The sequence below is a fragment of the Oenanthe melanoleuca genome, chromosome 5 (assembly GCF_029582105.1).
Source record: "Oenanthe melanoleuca isolate GR-GAL-2019-014 chromosome 5, OMel1.0, whole genome shotgun sequence".
Lineage (NCBI taxonomy): Eukaryota > Metazoa > Chordata > Aves > Passeriformes > Muscicapidae > Oenanthe > Oenanthe melanoleuca.
In genome coordinates this window covers 1,318,777-1,345,489 of record NC_079339.1, presented here as the reverse complement: position 1 = coordinate 1,345,489, position 26,713 = coordinate 1,318,777, and the positions used below count along the sequence as shown (strand labels likewise).

At 39.8% G+C, this 26,713-nt stretch overlaps 1 protein-coding gene across 3 annotated transcripts in view; it reads left to right on the top strand.

Annotated features, from left to right (window-relative positions):
* Window positions 1–22,355, top strand: part of SYT9 (synaptotagmin 9) — a 65,205-nt gene extending 42,850 nt beyond the window's left edge. The window contains exons 4-9 of one of the 3 annotated variants that reach the window (XR_008840645.1): window positions 12,910–13,030; window positions 14,030–14,201; window positions 14,746–14,875; window positions 16,570–20,762; window positions 21,028–21,431; window positions 21,616–22,355. Coding sequence is in view for 2 of the 3 variants with exons in the window: in XM_056493368.1 (XP_056349343.1) it covers window positions 12,910–13,030; window positions 14,030–14,201; window positions 14,746–14,875; window positions 15,448–15,555 (531 nt within the window). In the remaining variant the exon portion in view is untranslated. Of the gene's footprint in view, window positions 1–12,909; window positions 13,031–14,029; window positions 14,202–14,745; window positions 14,876–15,447; window positions 15,605–16,569; window positions 20,763–21,027; window positions 21,432–21,615 lie in introns of those variants that run through there. The other 2 variants (XM_056493368.1, XM_056493370.1) reach the window with 2 other exon arrangements.
* Window positions 22,356–26,713: the final 4,358 nt, after the last annotated feature.

Sequence of the window (26,713 nt, the reverse complement as noted above, 5' to 3'; positions counted from 1 at the left end):
CCCTCAGAACTTGAAGTCATTGCTCCTCCTACCTAACATCTCTTGTTTCCTGCAGAAAAATTATTTGGAAAGGAGCAGTGAATAGGAGAAACTTTGAAGGTTAACTCCAAAGAACAAAAGAAAAATTCTGTGTACTGTATTTTGTACATCTGTTTTTGGAATTCATTGAGGTCTATATGTGCTTTCTCTTTAAAAGCATGCTGGGGTTTTATGAGTATTTTTAAAAGCCAGCTGTGATTTAATCAACCATCTGATCTGCATTATGATAACTCTTCTGAATAACCCCAACAATAAAATAAATATGTATGCAGTAAAGTAAAACAAAGGTGTGCAGAAATGATAGAAAAAAACAGCAGACTTTGGTTTTAAGCACCCTAGAGAGTTATTTATGATCATCAGGAAGAAAGGAAGCACTTTAAAATAATGAAATCCTTTCAATATCTGTACTCCACTGAGCACAGAATCTTACAGGAAAGTCTAATTTAACTATAAACTTCTCTCTGTTGAGACCACAACATTTTGTGCAGGTAAAAATCAGTTGTGCTCAGGATTAGATCCTGACTCTACTGTAAAGTCAGGGAAATAATTCCCACTGGAGCTCAGATTTCATGCACATCCTCTTGGTATAGTCTGGAGATAGCATCTTGTAAACACTACAAAAAAAGCCAAATGAAATCATGTACAGAGGTAACCTGAGATACACACCAGGAGATGCAACAGAACAGAACACACAATTACCACCCTTTTATTCCTCTCTGCAAAAGAAATACCTGACAGTGACCTACTCTGCAAGGATTTGAAGGTACTCCTCCCCCCAGGTCTGATGATTAAAATGTGAGCTCTCAACTTTGGTTATGAAGGAAGCAGAAGGAGATCTCTCCATCAGAAATTACCTGAGTTCTACATCTGCTTCTTCACTTTCTGGCTGGCTGCTGCCATCCTAAGGGAATGAAGACACATTATTTTCCCCCAAGGTTTATGCTGTGAGCACTCTGACCTTTTGGTAGCTCAGCATTGTTTCTCATTTTCCAGCTCCTTTTCCAAATCCTTCACTTTACTTCATGTATGGAGCACCAGCGTTCTTGGGAAAGCCATGAAAACTCTTCATTGGACACCAAACTTTCATCATAAAAGGACACATAAAAAGCTTCTCATCCCATCTGTCACAATAATACTTTTTTTGTTACAATAGAGATATTTTTAAACACAAATATCTGTGTGGCATTAGATGCTCACTGTCTTCATCCCCATCATCGTGTTCTTCTCAAAAGTTACTTATTTTAGGAAACCTTTCAGTGCTAAATCAGCACACACACCCTTCTTTTCTGACACTTCTGAGTCAGGATGGTCAGAGGTAACTACACTAACTTCTTGCAAAATCATACTTCCAAAAAATTGAAGTTGGGCCCTCTTAAGGTATCAGATCAAGTACCCAAAATCAGATTAACTGAATTCTCATATACTCATCATTTAGTTCAAGCCAGTTAAACAACTCTGATTTAATCTAAAAAAAAAAACCAAAAAAACCTAAGTTACAAAACTAATCCAACTGATTTAACTAACTAAACTTGAGAAGGCATCTCAGTGACCATGAGATTTTAAATCACAGGCTGCCTAACAGTGCTGCTTTTTTTCCCTACCCACAAGTGAGTATGTAGTGAATAATACCATTTATTCTGAATACAATAATAAGCATATCTGAGTCTGGGCAGCTCAGCACACTCATCTCATAATTCCATGAGGAAGAACAGAACAAGCTGCAGAAAACAGTCATTTTCTTCTCTAGGTGTGTTTCACAGGTAGCATGTGTAAGGTAAAACAGGGAGGGAGTTCTCTTGACTCATCTTTACAGACTTAGAGCACTAAAGCACTTCTGTATTTAGTGCTCTCTTTATCTCACATCTTACACTACCCTCAGTGCATTCTTTAGGAGAAAAAACATGCTCACTGAAGTGGCCCTAAAATTGCCTCCAGTGCACATCTAAATGTAACAGGGAGGCACAAACACATCTGATGGAGAGCAAGTGTTACAGAAGAGCTGTTATCACACCCTGCACAATCACATCTTCCCTGCTCACACTAGACACCTGGATGGATGATACACTTGATTTCACAGGCTGCATTTTCTAACATGGATTCTGTCTTCTGTCTTCACCTTCCTTCAGGTTCCTCAGAATCTTTTGTTTCACTTTAAAGATCTTTTTTTTTTCTGTTAAATAGATGTAGTGCTGGGTTGCTAAACTACCTAGCAGGTTCATGATTAAAATATTCTCTGTCTTTGTAAGGTAGGTGGATGACACACAGCAACAGCATAAGTTCTCCATGACCAGATCCATATATATCTACACCTCAAAAAACCATCACCAAAACCCCAGGATCTCTCCTGATTCAAATGTGCAATTTCCTTTTTAGCATGGTTTGAGAACCAAAGGATGAAAACTGTCCTCTTGTCCACACTTCTGGATGCTGTCTGGTTATCATGAATTTTATCATCATCCTCTTTCTTCCTCCCTCTACTGCTTTAATTCCTTTTGTATTTTGGGAACCAGAGAGATTCTAAGATATAAAATGAGATAATTTTGCAGGTGTGAGGATGCAGGAGCTTCATCCATATTGACATATTTAATAACTGGGTTTTATAGGATTAAAGTCCATGAGTCTGTTCTTCCATTTAAGTTGCAATTGAAATGGAATGGCTGTGGAAGGACACTCAACTGCACACCTTAGCACCCCATCCATTAACAGAACTCTGCCAGCAGTCAAATATTCTCTTTACCTTGGCTGCTTCACTTGGAAATTTGCAGAAATTTAAAATCTTCTTTTCTGTATCACTCACATAAAGAAGTAAATGAAACTTCTCTGTTTTTATAAGTGGGCAGTTGTATAGAGGAGTGTTACTAGTAAAATGCATGTTGTGAAATTGAGGTGTTCCATTTGTTCCAATGGAAGTTTACATGGAATGCTCTCAGAGTTGGTTTTAAGTCAAAATGATCCCTTTTCACCTTTTCTCTGGAGAAGGAAACTTTCTGTGGATGGTGCATTGGAGCCTGGCACTGCTAGTATTATACAACTGTTACTGTTACACAAGTGACAGATCAGAAAATGGTTTTTTTTCGTATTTAGTGGCACCACTTAATAGCAACCAACTCAACAGTAACAGAATTTCAGCATCAGGGAGCTCTAGAGATGAAGTTGCTTTGTGGCAGCAAACACCTGAAGTATTCTCACTGTTGCCTGATCTGAGACATGACAAATTTGTCTCCAGAGAAACAAAACACATGGAGAAATTTCAGCAGAAAGACACTTGATTCTTGGCTTTAGAATCACAAGGATGCCTATTGTAATTGTATTGTATTGCCTATTGTATGTATTGTATTTACCTGGTGTAAAGAAAAGGGAAAAAAAATCCAACCTTGTAATAGCAATGAAGAAAATCACTTTGTAACTCATAGGAAAAAAAAGTAGGAGAAATAGATTCATAAGCCCTTGCTTTTTTCCCCACCTGCTAAATTGACATTGAACTTAAAAGGAGCTGTTCACAGAAAATATAGATTTTGAAAAGTCCAACTTAGGTAAAAATACTTGTATTACTTTTTAGTGGGATGAGAAGCCAGAAAGGATCAGAGAGAGACAGAGAAAAGGCACACCAGGGGTTTCATTGAACGTGAATTTGATATCCAGTTATCACAGAATCACAGGGTTGTTTAGGTTGGAAAAGACTCTTCAGATCACAGAGTCCAGCCATTAACCCAGCACTGCCAGGGCCACCACAAACCCTGAGTGCCACATCTCCACATCTTCCAAATCCTTCCAGGGCTGGGTGACTCCACCACTTCCCTGGGCAGCCTGTTCCACTCAGAATTTTTCAGTGATCAGGCAGGGTTTGGATTAATGGCACCAAAGTTATTTTTGTGGTCTGTGAAGGGAGCACTGGGGTCAGGGTCTAGGGGCAAAGTGCTGATTTGTGCCTGCTTGCAGAGAACAAGGCATGTGTGCTTCTCCAGCTCCTGCATTCTTTACATCTTCCTTCCACCTGGAGTGGGATTCCACTGCAGATGGAAAAATCTGTCAAGAAACATCTGAATAAATAAAAAAATTAAATGTATCTCAGAGAAAATTTCTAGAATGGCAGGCTACTGCAGCACAGAATTTGACATTAGCTTTATATATTTCATGCATGATACTATTTGGACTTCTATCTTTTTTGTATCAATTTCTGCAAAATTGTAGAGAAGACTAATAATAGTAGATTCAGATTGGTGAAAATGGCCTTTCCTTATTACCCATTTTGTGAACACCCTGTGCTAAGCCTGAGCAGCAAAGTCAGCACAGCACACCTAATGTGAGTGTAATGAACAGCCACAACACATTATAGGTGCTTCTGCAGACTGAAATAACATTTTTTTTCTTGATAGTGTGACTTTCTCCATCTTTTTTCAGCATAACCCAGCTACTTAGTTTCTCTCCTTCTCAGAGTGACATGCTCAGAATACAGGATGTAGCAGACAGCTGCTTTGCACAGCACAAAATGCCTGCACTGAGAATGACATTGATATTTTAGTGGAACTGTAAGTTCACATGCAGCCATTGTAACTCAAGGTAGAGTAAAAGGCCAATCCATTCATTTGCATATAGATCTAGTTTAAATTGACATTTTCATTTTAACACACTAGAGGGGAAAAAAATTAACAGGCAAGACATTTTAGATTAAAACATTTTGATTAGTTAACTTCCCTTTAGAACCAGCTTCCTCCCTTGCAAGTTTTCTTGGATGTATTTGAAATTTTCATTATTAGTGGTATATGGAGATAATTGAATATATCTTTCAACTTATGTCAGAATGGAAGCAAGAGGTAACTGGCAAATAATTTGTGGTAGAAATAATTTTATGCATTAGAATGGATTTGCTGCTTCATTTTCTTCAAGCTCATGTTTGCCTAGAGATACTGAACACCTAACACATAATTTAGCCTCCCCTTCATCCAAACCAGCCTTTAGCCTTGACACCATGGGGGTTTATTTTCTCATCTCCTTCTGTCTCTGTGATGTTCACCAAAAGTTTTCTTTTAAATCTGCAAGGTTGCCCCCCCCAGGTTAAATTGCTTTAAGGCAGTGCATTCTACAATGCCATTAACCTCTGCTTCACTTTGATCTTTTCAGTCTCACTGTTTCACAAAAAATAGAGGTCTAATCCAAATCAGTGACAGCCTGTAGAAAAACTACTGGGTTTCACATGACAGATGCTGATGGTCATTCATAAAAACTTTTGTCCCCAGTTTAGGCAGTGAATGCTTCACAACAAACCCAGTTAGTACCCTAATTTTCCAGGTTGCACCGTGACCCTGCCCTCTGTGAAACATTCCCTGTCTGCCTGACCCACCTGTCCTTCCATTCCTACCTTCACCTGCCATCAAAACTCTTATTTGTCCCAGTGGAAACTCCCTCCTCATTTCCTTTTGAGAAAGCTCTTGCCCTCCAAACACATATTCCTATCTAGGGCAATTTGCATTTCATTGCTATTCCCAAGCTTGTCAACATTTCTGAAGCAGCCACTTCCTTCCCTGCAGAGGGAAAGGTCTGAGTCAGCTCTGTGCCTGTGCTCCCCCTTAAAGCTTTAGCAGTGGGAAATCAAACCCACCCTCAGGAGATTCTGGAAATGTCATTCCAAAGGTGGCAAGGAGGGAGCACTGGCAAGGAGGGAGAAAAGGAGAAGCCAGTTCCTCCAGAGCACCTTGCTTGTAAAGTCACATCTCACAGGTTATGGCATTTTCATACATTCCATCAGGAAGCTGCAGTTATTTCCTCTACTTTTCAAGCCTTCCCTGTCCCCCACACACCCACAACACACACACATGCACCCCCTGCCTCCCAACACCAACCAAAATTATCCAAGGCAGCCTGCAATGCCTGGAAAACAAGGGCCAAGGCAGATTTTTTTTTATTATTAAATCTATACTGAACTTTCCATTTTCTAGAAAATGACAAGTCATACAATAATTAAAAAAAAAAAAAAAAAAAAAAAGGCAGTAACAATTCAAGGAACTAAAATATCTTTCAGAGGAATAGTTTAATTTGCAAAGAGAAACTTAAACTTCAATTAACTTTTCTGTCTGGCCAACAATGCCATCTAGCAAGCCTTCAGAGCCAACTCTGCACTCATTCTTTCCTTAATCACTGATGAGGGAGTTAAAAATTACTTCTCTTAACTTTCTACAAAAGTTTCACTTTCAGAAATCCTCATTTCTGGTTTTCCAATGAAATCAGTTTCTGACACAGGCACACACACATAAACAGGACAAGTACTCCAGCTTTTCCAGTCATTCTCTGCTTATTTTCATTAGCTCAATTCAGACCATCTCTGCAGTTCATCAATTGAGTTTGGTGCAAATTAAGACATTATTTCTGTCTCAACAGCAGGATAATTCATTAGATTCACTGTTAGGCCCAGGTTCTGCAAACCACTGGAGTTGTGAATTGAAAATCTGCATCAAAGATCCAAAGCCAGTAAAATCTATAGGATTGAAGCACATGTTTAAGAACAAGTATGGGATAAAGTTTATCTGTACCAAATGGAGGCTTTTTTAAAAGGATCTAAATACAGAATAATTTATCAAGTCTTCAATGACTCTGAGAACAAATATATCCTGTAAATGCATCCCAAGGATGGTATGCAGTTCACCAATTGGAGAGTTTCAGTTAATCACTGCCACCCTATTTCTAGGATATAAATGATGGCAGTGGAGATGTTGGGTCTTTAGGGAGGTGAGTGCATTGACTGCCCACAGGAAAAGGCCTCTGGCCTTGGTTCTGCTAAGGATACTGTGGCAAGAGAAAGTCATGACTATGTTCTCCTCAAGGACACTGACTGGATTTGCTTATGGATTCATGAACTGAAAGGCTCCTATTTTGGCTCCCACTACCCTCATTTCTGAGACATCTTGAATGACTGGCACAGCACAAAGTTTTGGATGGAGAATCCTTCTTATGTGGCCTGGATTAAAGAAAAGTAGTCACAAAGATAATGGAATCAAGAGAAGAAAAAACCTAACAAACCTCAAAACACAGTCTCTAAAAATCCTTGTTAAAAGTTCTTTACACTTTGAAGACAGAGGATATGGTATTGACTTTGTTTTTGATACTGCTTTTATAGAGAAGTTCCCAAAATGCTCAGGAAACTATGAGTGCAAAATCCAGAGTGAATTAGATGCAAACACTTCAGTTTTCTCATATTCCTTCACTGCAATGAAACCAAGCTTCTGAATTGTTTGTTCATGTTCTTTCCCAGTAAGTGAAATCAGACATACCAGGCTTCTATACTTACTTGCTCTTATTTTTTAAGAAAATCATAAAGAAAAGAAATAGAGACAATGAATTATAAAAAAATAGAAAATAAAGTGAGAAAATGGTACCACTTGAAAATTAACTTAAAACACGAAATATAGCCTGACACTGATGTATTGAAAGAATAATTCTAAAAGATAGGCCATTCCCATTTTCCACTTACTTCACTTAATCACATCTCTGTAGATAAGGATTGATCCAGGCATTAATAAATATCTACTTTGCAAGAGTTCATTTCTTTGATTTAAGATGTCATGAAAATAGAATATTCCAGTCATATCTTTTCTATTCATCTCAAAATGTGTAATGGGAAGCAACTGGCAGTCTTCTAGTCACATGCAAATTCAATTAAAATCCAACATTTCAAAAGAGTTTTTATCGATATCTATTTCTCATAGATATAACCCAAAATGACTCTATGACAAAATTATAAAAAATGTAGAGCTAACTTCACAAATTCTTCATGTTAGATACTTAAGACTTACTATCATTCCCAAACAGATTATAGTCTATGGGATTTGCATAATATTTTTGTCCTGAACATGTTCCTCAGCAGAATTAATATCTTATCATTCAAATCTTATTCCAGGCTGATGAGCAATTTAATAAATGTATATCCCAAAAAGCTGATAACACTTCTTAAAGCATGTTTAAGTCATTTGGGCTTAACACATATACCTAGTATAGTTAACTCATCCTTGTCTTAGCTGAGTGAACCTCCTCTGAAATAAATCCTTGCAAAAGTCAAATCCCCACATTAGCAAGTGTTAGAGTGATGTACAGTGAAACTTATCTTGAGCTGTAGCAGTATAATTCCCTTAATTCCAGGAAAGATTTGGAAGTAATCAGGGATAATTTTTTATTGTTTAACATGCTACTAATGCTCCTCAGCTTGGAGGGGTGAAGAAAGAGAGATTTTATTAAAGTAGGGGCAGTCTGTCCTTTCTGTGCTTCAGAAACTCAGATGATACCATCTCCTTCCACGAGACCTCTGCTCTGTTTGTTTTCTGTGTCCTTTGCAGAGACAGTCCAACTGCTAAAGCAGGCAGCAGGAATTCAGCAAATCTCTAAAACCACTTCTGCCTCAAAAACCTCTCTCCAGAGTTACTAACTTAATAGGAAATAAGCAAGGGCATCAGTGCCTGCTAAGTGCTCCAGTTAATGTTAGGTTGGTGAGATGCATAAAAATATGTGTGGGCACCTCACAACCCATAATTAGTTTTGCAACATAGCAGAAAAGTGGAAAAAGTAGTGTCTGAAAAAGTAGTGTCTGTCTTTTTATAGCTGGAGAGCTGAGGAAGCTGGTGTAATTGAGACATATGCTTTGATTAGAGTGGCACAGGCACAGCTCCCCTGCTCCAGAAATACAGAGCTCAAGGTGCCAAAGAAATGGGCACAAACCTTAGAATTGCCTGACTGGGGCACAGCAAACCTCCCAGATCAGAGGCAGGAGCAGAGGATATAACCTATAAACTGTCTTGTTTTCTTCCACCCCCTGCTGCCTGCTTTACATACCCATTTTCTGCACTCCAATGTGTTTGTGAGAAGGAAGAGGAGAGCTCTGATCCCAAAAGCCATTCCCATTTTGTCAGAATACCCCTAACAAGCAGGTGACTTAGAGGTTTCACTGGGAAGGTTTGATCCAGCCTGAGCTGCTTCATGCAGCCTCAAAGGCATCAAAGGTGAGGCCATTTGGGGACCCTTAGCCACCATCCTGTGTGAGGTTACACCTCTCCCTGTTTAATATGCTGAGTTCTGCTCACCAAGCAACAGCATGGAGCTGCTGACACAGTACTGGGGAGTGATTTATCCTGCAGGCTAATCTCCAGCAAAATGGAATAATTTTTAAAACTATAAGTACTGTGTGATTATAGACTAAAAGCCTGCTGATGTTACTATTACAGTTCAGCATTTTCAAAGGTGTATCTGTTTTTGGTTAGTTTTACAGTGGGAAAAACCTGAAATGTTTTTTGGGAAAAGAAGGAATGATAACCCTTTCAGTAGAAGCCACTGAAAATCATTCCAAAAATATGATTTTTATAATGTATCAAGTACTTCCAGCAGAAAGGAAGCATAATATGAGAGGGGGGCATGTCTCTATGCTCCTAACAGCAATCTTATTTAGCTTGAGGTTTCATGGATTATGGGATTCATCTTCTTGGCAGTTTTCAGGCAAACCTTGTGATTTACACCTTTGGTTTGAACTCTCCCAAGTAACACTGGGACATTTTCAAGGAGGAAGCTTCCTGTCTTGCTGCATTAAAAAAAGAACTGCATGAGCACAGCAAGGGCTCAGAGACAAATCCAGGTGGGATTATCAGAGCTCCCTGTAAGGCACAGCTCACAACATCAAGGCACTCAGCCTGGGGCACTGGAAAAGCAAAGCCAATCCCAATCTTGTTTTGCCTTTTTGAGAACACAGGAACAGGCAGGTTAAAGATTAAAAAAAAAAAGGCTGTGTTTCTACCTCTGAACCTGGGCAGTTTTTGGGGAAAATGGGAGAGCAGTATGTTTGTTAGGGGATATTTACTCACTTATACTTTCAAACCAAAAGAAAACTAATACAACTTACATATAAGTAAATTATAATTGCAATTTCGTTATATTCTGATTATTTTCTTTTGAGTTATTAATAAAACTGACCAGCCCTTTGTTCTGGTTAGATTAGGGCTGTCATGGTTGCACTGCAACATGCCCAGTATGGCATTACCACCACACTGGATGAGGTTTGGAAAGCATAACATGCATGACTTGATAACCTGCAGAACTGATGAAATCTTTTCCTAAGCAGGAATTCCAGAATGTCTCAGGCAGTGCAATGCCTGCAGTGGAGCATACCCAGTAATGCCTAAGCACTCAGTCTGAGCAGGAACTAATCCTTGCAGGAGATCCTGCCCTCTGCTTGTTAATTCTGTTCCTCGAAGCGATTTCTTGCTAATGCAGCACACCTTTAGTGACAATCCATGGCTTAAGCCATGTAGCTCAGTGATTTTAAACTTGTGAAGATGTGCACTAATCCTCTCTGTGCTCTGACACATTGGCTTTGCTTTGTTAAAAAAGCTGAATTTGTAGAAAGGCTTGTGTTTGCTGGGTGTGAGGGTCGTGCCTGTGACAACCCAGGGGTAAGACAGGGAGGAATAGGCAGAGCATTCTCTGTTATAAAAATTCTTCCCAAACTTTAGAAAACCTTTACAAGTAGCCAATATGATGGAGTAGTCATTAATTCCCTACACTTTAAAATGAAAGTATTTAAAAAGACAAGGCTTCTTTTTAAGACTGAGAGAAGGATTTGCATGGCAAAAGGTTTCTGTCCCCTGCTGCTGCCTGCAAGCTTCCATTCAGTCATTCTCAGGCACTGGCTTGTGAACAGACAATCTCATAATCATCCAACTTCTAGAACTGGAAAAGACTAAAGAAATCACAAGCTCTGTTTCCTGTGTAACTCCTTTTTTCCCCATAAAATTCCCAGTGCAGTTTTTTCAGAAAGCATTAGCAAAAAATTGCCATCACAGCATTTGCTAAAAAAAAAAAAAAAACAAAAAACAAAAAAACAAAAAAACCTATAAAAATTGGATAAAAGGTTTTTTTAAATGTTCATTCAGGATGATGATGAAGTCTGGAATGGAAACTTTTTGTATTTGGTAGTGGCAGTACTCAGTACTCACACAACGAATTCCTAGTCACCACGTGGAGCACTGGAGTTGAAAACAAAGTGACTTTGCACAGCTAACAGTATTGAAGGAGTCAAAATACATGGTTAAAACAACAGATGCCTGATGGGCTTCTTTGTGGTCAGGGAAAACCTGACTGATTCAACAATGCTGTCTTCTACAGGAAGAATTCAGGAAAATTCAGGCAAATTAACCTATCAATATTTGTGAGGGTGACAAATTCCCAAAAGCTGGCTTCAGTCAAGAATATCTTTCAATGCCTGATGAAATTCTGGTCCCTCAGAGCTGCAGCACAAGAGAGGATTTCACAGCTACAAATCTCAGCCCCTGGGAGCTGGGGAAGTACATTTGCATGTTGGAAGTTGCTCTCACAGTGGGAAGGACAAGTGAAAACTTTGCTTCCTGTTTTCCTGATTATAGCTATCAAGCTCCAGCTGATCACTGGGAAAATGTCAGAGATCAGCTATTTTCCTGTAATGTCAAGGGCAGGTATCAGCCAAGGGAAATAAATTTCTCCTGGATGAGCTGACACCTCTTGAACCTGTGGGACTTCTCATAGCATCCCAAGCAGCACTTTGATCCTCCCACCAAGTGAATCAGTGACACAGTTTGCTGCAGCAGGTTTGCTTCCAAGTGGGAGCTATCAAGAGGCACTAAACAGTCTGAGTCAGAGCATCCACCTCGGTTTTGTCCCAGCCTTTATTACCTTTCAGCCACCCTGAAACACTGATCTTTAGAATGGACAGGGTGAGAGGGTTAAAAGCTGGTTATTCCTGACAAATGGCCCATAATATCAGCCTTTTCCTCCTCTGACTGCATCTCTTAACTAACACCAGAAGGAAAGGAGCTGCTTTTGAATGACTGTGCATGTTTGGTTTTTTCTTTGAATGAGCTGTGAGCTGAAGCAAAGATACCACTCTTGAGCAAGTGACCTCTAGAATTCCCTTCTGAATTTTCCTACACTCTGTGCCACCAATGCTCTCTGTCCTTCTTATGTCCCCTGCTAACTCCTGAAGTGACATAAAGTGACTGCACAGGCTCTGGGCAGCAGCTGCCTCAGAGAAACCTGTGCTAAGGGCTCTTCCCAGGTGTTTTCCCTCTCCTTCTGTGTCACCCACCACCCTTCAGCTTTTGGTGACTGGCAGAGAAGGAACCAGCTTGGGAAAGATGAGAAGCTGTTGCACAAAACTAAGCAAGATAAACATACTCTACATCAGCTGCATTTCCCATCCCTGTAACACCTGGAATGTGGCCTTGAAATTGCTAATTTCAAGGATCAGGTAAGTTTTTGCTATTTTTTTCCAGTCAAGAATGAAATATTAAGTTACAGGAAGCAGGTCTATGAAAGTGTAAATTCACTACTCAAAAAAAAAAAATGCAAATCAAAGAAATAATTTGATACAATCCTTCCTTTGATATTTTTTAATGAAAGAGCTGTATTTCCTTCTTAAAAAAAATAGTAATGGCTTTGTAACTGCAAAACAGGGTTTGCAAATTTTCAAGTGCTTTTCTGGAACCTTGATGCCATCAACACAGGAATGGGTTGTAAATCACTCTATCAATGGAACAGATGGATAAGCCTACTTAAGGGAGTTTGTCTGTGTGATGCACAGGAAATTGTTATAATTGTTAGTATTATGATTAACAATTAATAATAACCCTTACTCTGCTTCTGGTGGAGACTGTCCCATTGCCATAGACACTTCAGACTTGACACTTGTGACTCCAATTTTGTGTGCACATGGATGGCTTGTTTTTTCAGATATGTTTCAGAATGAGAATTCAGCTTTAACTGCATAACTGTAAAACCCCAAAGGTATTTTTTTATCTTTAAATCCTGCTAAGAGTAGAAAAACCATTATTATTGCTTCACATGATCTTTCTTTTCTTGGAACAGGATAACGTGGATCTTGGTGACCTTATGTTTTCACTCTGCTACCTTCCAACAGCTGGTAGACTAACTATTACAATAATAAAGGCAAGAAATTTAAAGGCAATGGATATCACAGGAGCATCAGGTAGGAATGAATTTAATGCTCAGTGTGGATTTCTGCCCCATTTTCCTCTTGAGACACAGAATTCAACACTGTCAAATCCCAGAATGATTTTTGAGAGGGGGGTTGTTATACTGTGAGCTCTACTTGAGTGCAGGAGTTTATGAGAAATAAATATAGTTTGCTTAGTTCCAAGCAACAGTTTAAAATAGGTTGCTCTCTCAAAAAGACTGCAAGATTATTATTTCCAATGCCACTGTAATTCACAGTAAAACAAACTGGCCAAAATGCATTCCCAACACTGGGAATTTGTGCAGCAGACTGTTACAGCTGTGACACAGAGGCAGACTGGCCCTTTCTGACAGTCCCCAAGAGCCACAGAGCCAGTTCTACTGTTGCTGCCATATGGAGAAAGCAGTGATCATCCCAGAATCCTTTCAGCAGCCCTTTCAAAATCCCACAATAAAAATTATAGTCATAAATAAGATTTCATAGATGACTTTTAAATACTAGCAGGGAGTTGTAGAGCACTCAGAAAGGAGTTACAAATAAATAACTTTCTTTTTTACAACATTCAGGAGTTTAAAAATAATTATAATTCTCTTGAGAAATATAAGCCACTAATAGTTACACTTTGAATTGTATTTAACCATACATCAGTAAATCCTGTTGTGAAAAACATTGTCATCTTCTGTCTGTCCTACAGATCTAACAGGTAATTAGGCTGCTATAAATAGGCTGATACACAGGCTGTTGTATAAAATAGTCATGTACAACACACTTCAGTGGATATTTTAATATTCTTTGAGAAGCTGATGCACAACAGGGAGCTTCTTGAACCTAAAAAGTTCATTATAAGCAGTCAACCAGGTAAAGCTTTCAAAGCTGCACTGCCTCCATGGTAACAGAGAAGCTCAAATTCCAGGAGATTAGTCCTGCAAGCAGGTATGGGCACACAAGAATCTCCCTTCACTTTCCATTTGCATTGGTCAAAAATCAGCATTGTTCTTCTGACCCACACAGATCCCTACGTGAAGGTTTCTTTAATGTGTGAAGGAAGGCGGCTAAAGAAAAGGAAAACTTCCACCAAGAGGAACACCCTAAATCCTGTTTACAATGAAGCCATAGTCTTTGATGTCCCTCCAGAAAACATTGACCAAATTAACCTGTCCATAGCTGTTATGGATTATGACCGGTGAGATGCCAGTAGCTATCAAATGTTGGCTAGAAAGAAAGTTATTATTATTTTTTTTCCATATAAGTGGGGAATTAATGTCGTGTTGAGCTTGCTAGAAGTCTCCAATTTTTTTTTTTTTTATTTTGTTAGACAGAAATTCCTTCCTAAATTTCAAAGTGCAGATTTGCATCCATAACTGGTATCATTAAGCTGCATATGTGTTTAGCAGGGCTGAGGTAACTGGGCATTAAATCAGAGAGGCCATGCACTGATGTTCTGTTGGCACATTTATGCTAAGCCTTTACAAGCTCCATATATAAAGTTGTGTTTTAGAGCCTGTTGGCCTTTGCAGCTAATTACAGGACACAGGCATGCTACAAGGGGGGAAATACCAAATTGTTCAGCAGTGGGAAACATGAAGAGCAAACCTAGCACGTTATATTCTCCAGGCAAGAATTAACCCTAAAAACCCCACTATTAACGTTTCTGATGAAATATGCAAATGGTGTGTGGTTCCAAAGGTAAAATTTTAAGGAAAAAATATTATGGACCATTTTCACAGTGTAGGTCACAATGAGGTCATTGGAGTTTGTCAAGTAGGCAACGATGCAGAGAGCCTAGGTCGAGACCACTGGAACGAAATGCTCTCGTACCCTCGGAAGCCCATCGCTCACTGGCATCCTCTTGTGGAGGTAAGGCTTTGATTTATTGCTTCCCCCTTGCAATAATCATGAATACCCTCCCACATGGCCTTAGAAGTTGGATAACATTTTATGAGCAAGCCCAAGATCAGCACTCATGAAGTAAAGCCTAGAAAAGGGTTTTGAAATGCTTTAAAACCGAAACAAACACCCAAGTTAAGTCTGCTCCTTTCAATTTTAGGGAGGCAGAAGGTGATTGTTGTCTGTAATTTAAAACACCAAACATTTTACACTCCATTGAGGGTTTGGTTTTGCTTTTTAAATAAGATCTTGGGTAACTTTCATGTTAATTGATATAAAGAAATGGACCTTGTTTACAGAACAATCAAAACCTTTTTTTTTTTTTTTTTAATATACAACAACCTAATTTGACTTCTTTTCTTGTAACAATATATCATCCATGGCACTAGCACATCTCAAAGGATGCCTAACTGCACTGAAAAAAATATGTTTAAGTGTTTCTGGAGATCTGAGGCGCTGATAAGAAGCGACACAATCAGAAAAGCTTTTCAAGGTTCCTATGGCTTTTTTTTGTTTTGTTTTGTTTTGTTTTTTGTCTTTAGGGCCCTATTCAGCAGGAATGTTATGCAGGTCTTCTGCGCTTGGATGGCTGCCGAAGAGGCTTCCTCACCCTTTTAACCTATTCAGCAGAAATTTGGCATTCCTGTTGAACTCTTTCTTAGCCATATCCTCAGGGGCTATTCCACAGAGTCCAGTGGGGTAAAGATGTCCTTTTAATCCCTCTGTCTAATCCTCTCCTCAATACAGGGAACACTAATCCTGATTCATGAGACACAGAAATTCATCAAAGATTGAACTAAATTGCTTCCTAAAGTTTCCATGAGTTATTACCATTGCTGCTCTCACTGGCTGAGTCAGGCAGTAGTCCCAATCAAAGGGAATTATCTTGTTCATGAGCAGCCCCAGAGTAATCCTCAATGTTGAAAGACCAGGAAAGAGCACAGTACCCATATGAAGCCAGGAATGATGCTGTGGGCACTAATACTTGTAGTCAGGCAGTTCACAACCCCTCTGAGTTTACTTTCTTTACCACAGTGCAGCTGTGTTACCACAGTGCCACTCAAGATTTCCCTACTTGGTTGTGAGCCATAGGCAGTTCCAGAAAAGATTGTCAGGCATTATGAAGATGCAAGCTGGGAAGAATCCCACAGTCATGTCTGCAAGGAATTGCATTTCCTGGTGCCTGAGCACCACAGCAGCACAGTTTGAGCAGGGAGTGCCCACGGGCTGTGTGGCAGGAGGAAGGCACAGGTGCTGCCAGCATTGGGCAGCTCTGCCCAGGTGTTTGTGCCCCCAGTGACAGGGTAGATGCTGGCTGAAGTGCCACACTTGAAATGCTGCCCTGGGAGCTCTCAGCTGTAGCCAGGTGTTGATAGGAGTGTCCTGGCACAGCACACGAGGTGCAGTCTAAGGGTTACTACTGCCCAGAGCACAACAAGTGTCTCTTAGCACAAGTTGTCTACATCCTTATATCCAACCTGTCTTCCCTCTTTGATAAATTTCATTGCAGCCAGAGCCCACAATTAGGTTTTGACAGCTCTTCCCTTTTCACAGGCATCCTGTTCTTTTCATACATGCCTGGCTAACTTCTTTAGATTTCATTACTGTGGATTGCTTTTCATGTCACTGAAAGCTAAACAGAGACATATTTTTTTCCTTCCCAGGAATCAAGTGGGGGAGGGTGTCCAGCGCATCCAGGCTGTGCAGAGAAATATATACACAGCATATCATTTTGGTTCCTGAATCAGGATTAGACTCAGCGAGAGCTTCTGGAACCTCTGTGGCCACAGCCATAGGACCCTGAATATTTGCTGAATAGGACCCTCAGTCTCCTACTGTGTGAAGAGCTATTGGTTTCAAACAGTGTGATGTTACCCACTTGTAGCATTAATTCTCCAGCTGAAACTACTGCTGCTGATAGTTTTTTTGTATGGTCGTAAGCATTACCCAAATTCAAGTCATCGTTTCTGTTCAGTAGAATAACCCAGGTTTTACAAGCAAAATGATAGCAGTGTAAACCAACAAATATGGGAAGCAGCAACAACTATTGTCCTTGTATTTGCAAAAAAGGTGCAGTATTGTGAATGGTTAGCTTTCTGAGTAATTTTTTTTCAAGAATGATTGCCACCGGATATTTATTTTTTGATGACAAGTTGCGTCCTCAGTCTCAGCTGGTGCCTCCTTTCACCTGACATGAAAACAAATTAAAATGGTTCCTTGAAGAAATCCTTCAAATCTGAAAAACTGTAAAAAAAGTTCTGCTGGGTGAGAACAAGATGCATATGGTATTTGTAATGACAGCATGTTCTTTGAGAAAGGAGATAACCATCTGTATAACATGGAGGTTGTTAATCCTTAACCTTTGTGGATGATTTTCCAGTCAACGTTTCTGAGTCGTGTCCACGACACTGCAGACTGTTGGAAGTGTGTCCCAGGTGGCAAGGCTGGATCATCCAAACAAACACACACCCCCCATGTTGTTTGAAAATGCTGTTCCAAGTATATAGTGCCTGTGAAGACTTCCTTTATTATTTGTGGTAGAATTAGCAGGGCTGTTTTACATGGTGGTATATTGTAAATTCTGACAAATTCTGACCATTAAAAGAAAATGAATCAAAGCATTGCATTCTGTCACGTAATGAAATTTGTGCCCCAAAGCAGGAGACCCTGGGATAAATTTTTCACCACTTATTTAGCCAGACATGGACTTCTCTCATCCTCCAGTGTTTTCTACTCACGTCTTTACAGGGGAATTTTTTGTTTAAAAGATGCAAATGCAAAGTATGGGTGTTTTACCCAACACAGCTGTCTGCCATGTACTTACAGAGAGAAGGAGGCCTGACTGTTAAATACAGTTCAGATAAGTTTATGTGCACAAGCATTGCTTCACATCTTGTATGTGATGAATGTTCACCAAGTGTTTTGGATCTGCAACTCTGCTGACACAAATATGCATGCACAGATTGAAGAAATAGCTAAAATTTCGGCCTCAAGTCTGAAAAAATAATTTTACAACCTATCAATGAGGATCTTCCACAAAATCAGAATTATTTGTGGGTAAAGAATATCTTGGAACCTGCAGGAGATTTTGGATCTTTTGTAAATGTATGCTGCAGGTATAAATCAGAATTCCTGTAAGCACAGATGTTCTGAAAAATCTCTTGCCATTCTGTGGAGAATACAGCTTTACCTGATAAAGTAAACAGCACTTCCAAACCTGCCCAAGCACAATTTCAGGAAGGTAACCACTGGGCATTTCCAAAAGAATGAAAATAATGTTGCCATGGCAAAGCTGCTTCACTGCACCTTCAGCTTTCCATCCAGTGGTACATGACAATGTGCATATCTGTTCATGCATGAGCCCCCCCTCGGGCAGAATGCTGTGCTCCTTACCCAGGCTCATCTCCCAGGAGCTCTTCCTTTGGAGTGCAGTTCTCTGATTTCCTGGACAAACCATTCCATTGTATATCTACCTGGAATGCAGAGAATGCTTCCCACTGCAATACTGGCAACAGAAACTGCTGGGAAGGGGAAAACACTACACAGCAGCTCAATGGTGTCCATGGAAAAGTGCTGGAGCTTTTCTAGGATTTGTCCCCAGCAGCTCAAAGGGACATCAGCTGAAGAGTGGTATCATTATAACTGCCAGTGGGTTGCAGTTCTTTTATTTTATTACCCTGCTCAGTTTATTTAATGCTCAGGAGTCTGGCATCAAAAGAATTATTTTGAACAGAGTTCTACTAAAACAGGGAAAGAAATCTCTCTGACAGTGAGCATTTAAAGTGGAATCCAGCAGACTTCAAAGGCTTAGAGATGAGGAAAATCCCCTAAATTTATTGAATTCTCCTAATTTTTGCTCATGACTTGCAAACTGTTACTCAGGCTGTGGCATTACTATGTGCTTTTACAAATACCTGCCTTATCATAGTAGTGCATCTGTGGAATGATAGATATTTTCTATATTTGGATACTTCACTCTTCACCTTTATACTCCACTTAACCAGTGATATTCCCTAGACCCAGAATATTTTTAAGTGTTCTGGTTCTGGTTGGCCAGTAGAATTCTGCTGTCTTCAGACTGCTTTACAATGATACCACAGCCTGGTGGAAGGACCAAAGGATAGATAATTCTGCTACCAACTCAGCTAGAAACCCAGGGAAAGCTGTGGTCCCAATGCTGCTCAGCCTTTCTTTTCTGAACTGTGATTCTCAGTGGTAAATTAGCAGTAGACTCACAAGAATGATTTCAAAGCTTAAACCCTTGTTTTCTTACTTGCTGTGAATGCATTACACTGTATGACAAGTATCATAACTCTAAAATAGGAGAGAAAATCGCTTCGAAATGCATCTCAGCAAGATTTTAATCCCATTTTGCTCTTTAACAATGTGCCATTAAATTGTTACTTTTAGTTTTCCACAACAAGCCTCTATGTCAGGTGCTGTTCTGGGAAAAAGCAGGGAGTGGCAATGGGAAAACATTCCAAGTTGCTGACAGTGAGGCTGAGTACCATGGACAGTGGCCTGATAGTCCCGTGACAAAACACTCCCAGCCCAACTCCTCTGCAGCTGAGTGCTCAAATATTTCTTTATCTGCTTCTACTGAAATCACAAGACATTAAAAGCACTGCTGTTTTCTTTTATTTCACTTTTCCCTGCAAATAGCCCTGGTAGTGGATAAGAAAACATTCAGCCCAGTCTGGGGAAGTGCGGACTACCAAAACAGAAAACCAATATGTAGCATAAAAGACCCAATGTTAAAACTGTTCTCACCAGCCATTGCATGGCTCAGTTTTCCATGCCAGCAGATCCATAAAACACAGAAGGAGCACATGTGAGGCACTTTTTACACAGAGATCTCATAAAACTGCTGATAGGGGAGCTCCTGGATCAATACAAAATGAAACATCAGCAAAGAGCAATGCAAAAGAATGAAAAAAGAGATTTTTTCAGTCCACCCTTCTTGGCTTGAGGGGATGGTTGTTGTGGGGGCTTTTGGGTTGTTTGTATTTTTTGTTTTGGTTTGGTTTCATTCATGTATTTTGAACATGAAGCGTGGTATGTAGCTATGTTAACAAGGGCACCCAAAGCCAGAGACACAAGACATATATTGATTTATGTACTTATCACCTAGCAACATTCAAGTACTGAGGGGACCTGTCTGCAACTGAAATAAAAAACGGATGAAAACTGTTTTGGCTTAAAAGTAACAAACAGTAAACGGAGATCAGGAAATTCAGCTGAAAAGTCTGCTTGACCCAGCTAGAAATCCATCTTAAATGACTTTGCTGTTAATACATTTTGCTTGAACAGAATGAAGTGAAAAAAATGGATCAGGTGACTCCATCTGAAGTGTTGTCAATGAAATGCTTTTCCCCCTTAAGAACAGTCCATTGCCAAATGATTACATCTCAGCATCAAGAGAGAAAACAATGGATTTCTTATCTAGTACAAAAAAAAGCACATAGAGAAAATAATCCACAAGACTGTAGAATTTAACAGAGGTGCCAACAAAAGGTTTACTGGGGGTGAAGGGATGAAGAAAAAAAGAGTCCCAAGCACTGCTGTGGACTGGGTTAAATACAGAGGCAAATCAATGGGTGGGTACAAACAGATAACCAATAAGGAATCCTTAGAGAAGGAGTGGAGAGCAGGGTCTTGCAAAGTGCAAACCAATGGGGGAAGCAGGGGAAGAAGAAAGGGTCACATGGGCCAATGGGGCATCGAGTAACAGGGGATTTCCAAGGGGAGGAGCAACCAGGGATTGGCCCAGGGTGGGAATGACAGGGAAGGTTCCAGAACAAGGGGCGGGGTTACAATGATGGACAGGGAAGGTTCCAGAACAAGGGGCAGGGTTACAGTGATGGACAGGGAAGGTTCCAGAACAAGGGGCAGGGTTACAATGATGGACAGGGAAGAACTGGAACAAGGGGCAGGGTTACAGTGATGGACAGGGAAGAACTGGAACAAGGGGCAGGGTTACAGTGATGGACAGGGAAGGTTCCAGAACAAGGGGCAGGGTTACAATGATGGACAGGGAAGAACTGGAATAAGGGGCAGGGTTACAATGATGGACAGGGAATATTCCAGAACAAGGGGCAGGGTTACAATGATGGACAGGGAAGGTTCCAGAACAAGGGGCAGGGTTACAGTGATGGACAGGGAAGGTTCCAGAACAAGGGGCAGGGTTACAGTGATGGACAGGGAAGGAACTGGAACAAGGGGCAGGGTTACAATGATGGACAGGGAAGGTTCCAGAACAAGGGGCAGGGTTACAATGATGGACAAGGAATGAACTGGAACAAGGGGCAGGGTTACAATGATGGACAGGGAAGGTTCCAGAACAAGGGGCAGGGTTACAGTGATGGACAGGGAATATTCCAGAACAAGGGGCAGGGTTACAATGATGGACAGGGAAGGGACTGGAACAAGGGGCAGGGTTACAGTGATGGACAGGGAAGGTTCCAGAACAAGGGGCAGGGTTACAATGATGGACAGGGAAGGTTCCAGAACAAGGGGCAGGGTTACAGTGATGGACAGGGAAGGTTCCAGAACAAGGGGCAGGGTTACAATGATGGACATGGAATATTCCAGAACAAGGGGCAAGGTTACAATGATGGACAGAGAAGGTTCCAGAACAAGGGGAAGGGTTACAATAACAGACAAGGAAAGGACTAGAACAAGGGGCAGGGTTGCAGTGATGGACAGGGAAGGTTCCAGAACAAGGGGCAGGGTTACAGTGATGGACAAGGAATGAACTGGAACAAGGGGCAGGGTTACAGTGATGGACAAGGAATGAACTGGAACAAGGGGATTGGAATGCCAGGGCAGTTTCAGGGTTGGATACAACTTAGGAACAAACCAACTTGGGGAAAACACAGGGGCTAACTGGAACAAACCATTATGAACTTAATAAAACAAACACATACCACAACAGGGAAGGTGATGGGAGGATCTGGGCTCTTCATCTGTTCCTTTGTTCTGTCTGGGCTCTTTAGTTCCCTCTCCTTTTTGCTCAAACGTAGACATTGTAAAACGGAGATGTTTTACTCGGTTGCATGCTGGCCATCTTCGCTACCCATCGCCAAAGGTGCGTGAAGAGAGGTGTGTTGTTTTTGGTATTCTTTCGGTTTTGATAACACATGAACATTGTACTATACTTTATTATTTCTTGTTCAATAAATAGTCCTGGTATCTCTATGTTTCATGTCTAATTTTGGAGAGTAGGGCCATACCTGTATCAAGGCTCTCTCAATTAGGTGGGCATTTTGTTTGTTTAGTAGAAATAATGCATGATTCCTTTCGCAGTGATGGTTTGAGGGACAAAAAAATTCTTAATTTTGTAATATGTATTACAATCTTCTAAACACAAGTAAAAATGTACTGTGATTTATTTATATAAATCTAGTCTGAACAAATAAGTTTTGATCTTAATAAAAACTGTAAGAAATTGTGCAATTGTAATTTATTACTATTTTGTATTTAATAAATATTAAAGTTCAATTCATTATTCAGAAAGCCAGCAAACACTTTGGAAATGTTTTTGCTCACTTTTTCTCCACAGGTAATGTGCTTTGATAAAATACTTGAGGCCAGAGAGAAGAAGCTTTTAACTTTGCAATACTCACACAACTTAGGAGTTTGGATACTGAAACCTCCTTGTGTCTCATCCCATGTCCACAGTCACCATGGAAGAAAGATCATTTGACATGGCACTGGTGAATCTCATCTATGTTTCATATTAAGAAGGAAATCAAGAAGCTACATCGAGTGACATAGTGTTAAATTACCAAAATTAGTATTTAGCGTGGCATGCTGGCAAAATTAGCAATCCTCCTGTCAACACCTGACATGTAGCTCCAGGAAATTCCAAAGGGTCCCTTGGCAGAGCCAAGAAACAAATGGAAAAGAGCAAAAATATATCTGATATGACCACACAAACTGCACCCCAAAAGGCAACACTCTTGTTCTTTTTCTTCTCTTTTTCACCAATTGAACTTGCACATCCATCAGCAGGAGCCTGACATGTGCATGACTTCTAATTAAGTAAGAGCCTCTCTGTCTTTAGGGATAAGCTCAGTCTCTCATTTGGAAGGTCTGGCCTGCTTGTCCATTAATAAAGGGCTGCTGACATGTGATGTAAGGCAAAAAACAACATTTCATACCACTAAGAAATGAATTTCCTTCTGCTCTCTTCTTGGGAATGTTTGCTATCACAGAGGCATGGAAAAGAAATGAGAACTGTAGTTTTGAATTAGGTACTGTCCTTAGTAATGGGAACACCTTTAGGCCCTGGGTTCACTCCTGATTTTCCAGTGGTATGCTGGAGTACTGGGAGATGGAAGATTGACAAGGGGCACATCTCTAGGCATTTTGTCCTGGCAGTGAATGTAGTGCTAATTGTCCCTCTCTGTCCCATAAATCACCATAAAATACACCTCAGCAGAGGAGGAGCATGAACTTCAAAATGGTTTTTAATGTCTTTCACTAATACTGGTTTGCATGTCTCTATTTCTCTGTTAATAAGCCAGCAAAAGCCTCTTTCTCTGTCAAAACAGGCCCACACATCTTTCAAGATACTTTTCCAGCAGAATCATCCTTAAAGCCTTTACATGTAGCAGGCTTGGGAAAAAAAAAATTCACCTCTGGCAATATTGTCACTGAAATTTGTCTTTGTGGGCCCCAGCAGAGGTATCTCATGTAAGCAGCACGTTTTTTTATCTCTGATTGGTATTCTTATAATGCCATTTAAACAGAATCACATCATTCTCTGGGTGCACTTTATCTTTCCCATATTAATTAACCACACACTTCAGTCTAGCCCACCACACCATCCTAGAGGTCATGGCCTTAAACCACTTAATAACATGCCAAAAAACATTCAGTGAATCCATGTCCCAATCCAGCACATGTAGGAAAATCTGTCAGTGTTCCAAGACATCAGAAGTGCCTGAACAGTCTGGTTCAAGGAGCTTGACTAAAGCTGTCTAATTTTAAAGAGTCATTTAGAAGTGTCAGAAATGTCAATAAGCTAACTAGATCCTCACCCAAAGATAAAACTGTCAATAAAAATATTTTTTGTTGGAGAAGCCATTCTTAATAATGACAAAAAATTCGATACTGAACTCTTATTTTGTAATTTTAAATTTAGCAGCAAAATTCTGTTTCAGGAATATTATTGGGATCCTACCATTTATATTCTGGTAAGTGACACAAAAACAGTTTTAAAGCAATATATTAAATAGATTTAATATACAATAGGTCTCCAAAAAATGGAATATAGTTTTAATAACTATCTTTTCATTATGCAACAGTTTCAACTCTTTTCAATAACTTTTGCCTTCCTAAAAAATATAAAACATATCAATCCCAACATAAAATAGTATTTAAAAAAAACCAGGATAACATTTGAAGAATAATCACACAGCTTAGGAAAAAAATTCCAAACTCATCAATCAGTTTTTGTATTTTTGTGAAAGTCAAGTGCAAATATTTGCTGTTCTGGTGGAAATACCTCTTCCACCTGCCAGAAAACAACCTTTGATACTGATATTTCCTCACTTCAAAACCTCAGCTCTCCAAACATGTTGGCATTTTCCTTTCAGTTCAAATGGGTTTAATATAGATCACACTTCAGGAAAAGAACAGTAAGTCCTCATTACAGCTTTTCTAAGTCTGGCCCTGAATCAATTAGAAATACAGGACAACAAATAAAAGAAGTTTTGCTATTCTTAGCAGGAGCTAAGGTTTTCTGTCAGATTTCCCCAAATTAATTCATTTCTTGTGTCTTTGCCCAATTGTTTGTAAATGCCCCAAGACTTCTTCCCTTTCTACACTACTTCTACTCCTTGAAAAGTTAAAGTGGATTGAAACAGAAGGAGAAATTTCCAGTATGACACTGGAGCTGTATCATTTCTTGGTGAGGAAGGACAGGAACTTACTTCCTCCTACCTTTACTATAAATCCACTTTAAATAAAAATTCATTGTTCCAAATAACAGATTGAGATCACTCCAAAAAAAGAAAAAAATCCTTCCTTTCATCAGGAGCATATTTATGACTGGGTGTGGGGCTCTGCTGAATTGTTTTTCCATTTCCTCCAGCCTGTGCCACTCTGCCCCACTCCTTTTTCTGCCCTTTCAGGTAAACCTTCAAAATCTCTGCAGCTTTTCAGACAAGAGCTGAGCCCATTTGCCTTGGAAATTCCATTGCAAGCAGAAATAACTTCCAAATCACATCCAGATATATGCCTGATGGATTTTCATTTTATTGTTGACTTATAATTTGTCTTTTTTTTACTTCTGATATCTGCTTTTTTGCCTCCTCCTGCCCTCAAATTCTTTCTCTCAGTGATTTTTGCTGGACAGGTGGGTTCAGTTGTTCTCATTATTACATGTGAGTTCTCCCAGTGAGCCCAGATCCAACAGATGAGCTGTTACAACCTTTACTCACATTTCATCTGCCACTCCCAGCAATAACATTTCCATTACAAAAGTGTGTATTATCTCTTCAGGTAACAGTCCAAAATTGTAGGGACACAAGGGCTGCTGCAGAATGTGAGGACATGATAGAATTAAGTTGCCAGTTTCCAATTTAATGAGTTCATAGTAATGGCCAGGCCTGAAACACTTTTGATGAATGCTGCAAAATCCAAGGTGACAGCAAATCACAAAATCAATAGCTACTCATGTCTGTTCCTAAAGACATCAAACATTTGGTGTGTCTTCAGGTGCCTGAATAAATACCTTAATAAAATGTTTGAGGCCATAACACAGCCTGAGATGTCAGAACATTCTGACACCTGTCTGATTTAATGTTCAGCCACACAGAGAGCAAACAGACAAGGGAGAGAGCTGTGTCTATACAAGGAGTTACCGGAGGATTCAGGGGAACAGACACACCTCTCCAGATGTCCAAATAACAACAAATCAATTCACAAATATCTTCTGGAAGCTCTATTTAAACCAAAGGCACAGCAAATTCTAATGTTGCTGTCCTTAAGAGAAAAGAATCTCTTTAAAGACAGGAGATTTGCATTTACAGCTCTGTATTAATTTCCTTTCTCCTTTGGCACCTGCTGTGAACTGTTCCAAGAAGGGTAAATATTTGTGACAATTCCACCAGAACCACTCATGCTCCATGACAGTGACCCCAGGTAAATGACATTATAACAATATATACAATTTTCTCATAGCAATTCATATGTGGTACCACATTAAAGTTTAATTCACCTTTCTGCCTCAAGTGTTCCAGCAGTGGTTTTGTGTTTGTTTGGAATTTCCTAGTAAGCACCAAGGGTGTGCTGCAGACTGTGCCTAAAATAGCATCTGGTTTGTAATTACTGTCTGGAACCTAAATTACAGAAACCTGTTCCTCCATGAAAAGATATAATTATTGAAAAGATCTTTTATGCACGGTTTGTCTGCATGCTCAACCATCAATTAAATCATTACCATCTAATTCTGCTCATAAATAGAATTGTACAGATTCCCAAATTTCTGAACCTACAAAAAATTTGTTTCCAAGTGAAAAATTACCACGTTTATTGAATGACTAAAGAAATTCTTCTGTGGAGATTGGAGCTCCAAGCAGAGCCTTTTATCTCTTTTTCTTCATCCAATTGCCAAGTTTTTAATTGTGGGGGTAAAATCAAGTCTGGTTTATCCACTGCAGGCACATGGGATGAAAGTGAATTGATCCCAAACCTATTTTGTGGGTACCAATCTGCACCTGCCACAACCTCAGTCTGGCAGCACAGCCTTTGTGCTCCAGATTTTTGCCCAGAAATCCCAGTTTTGACCTTCAATAATAT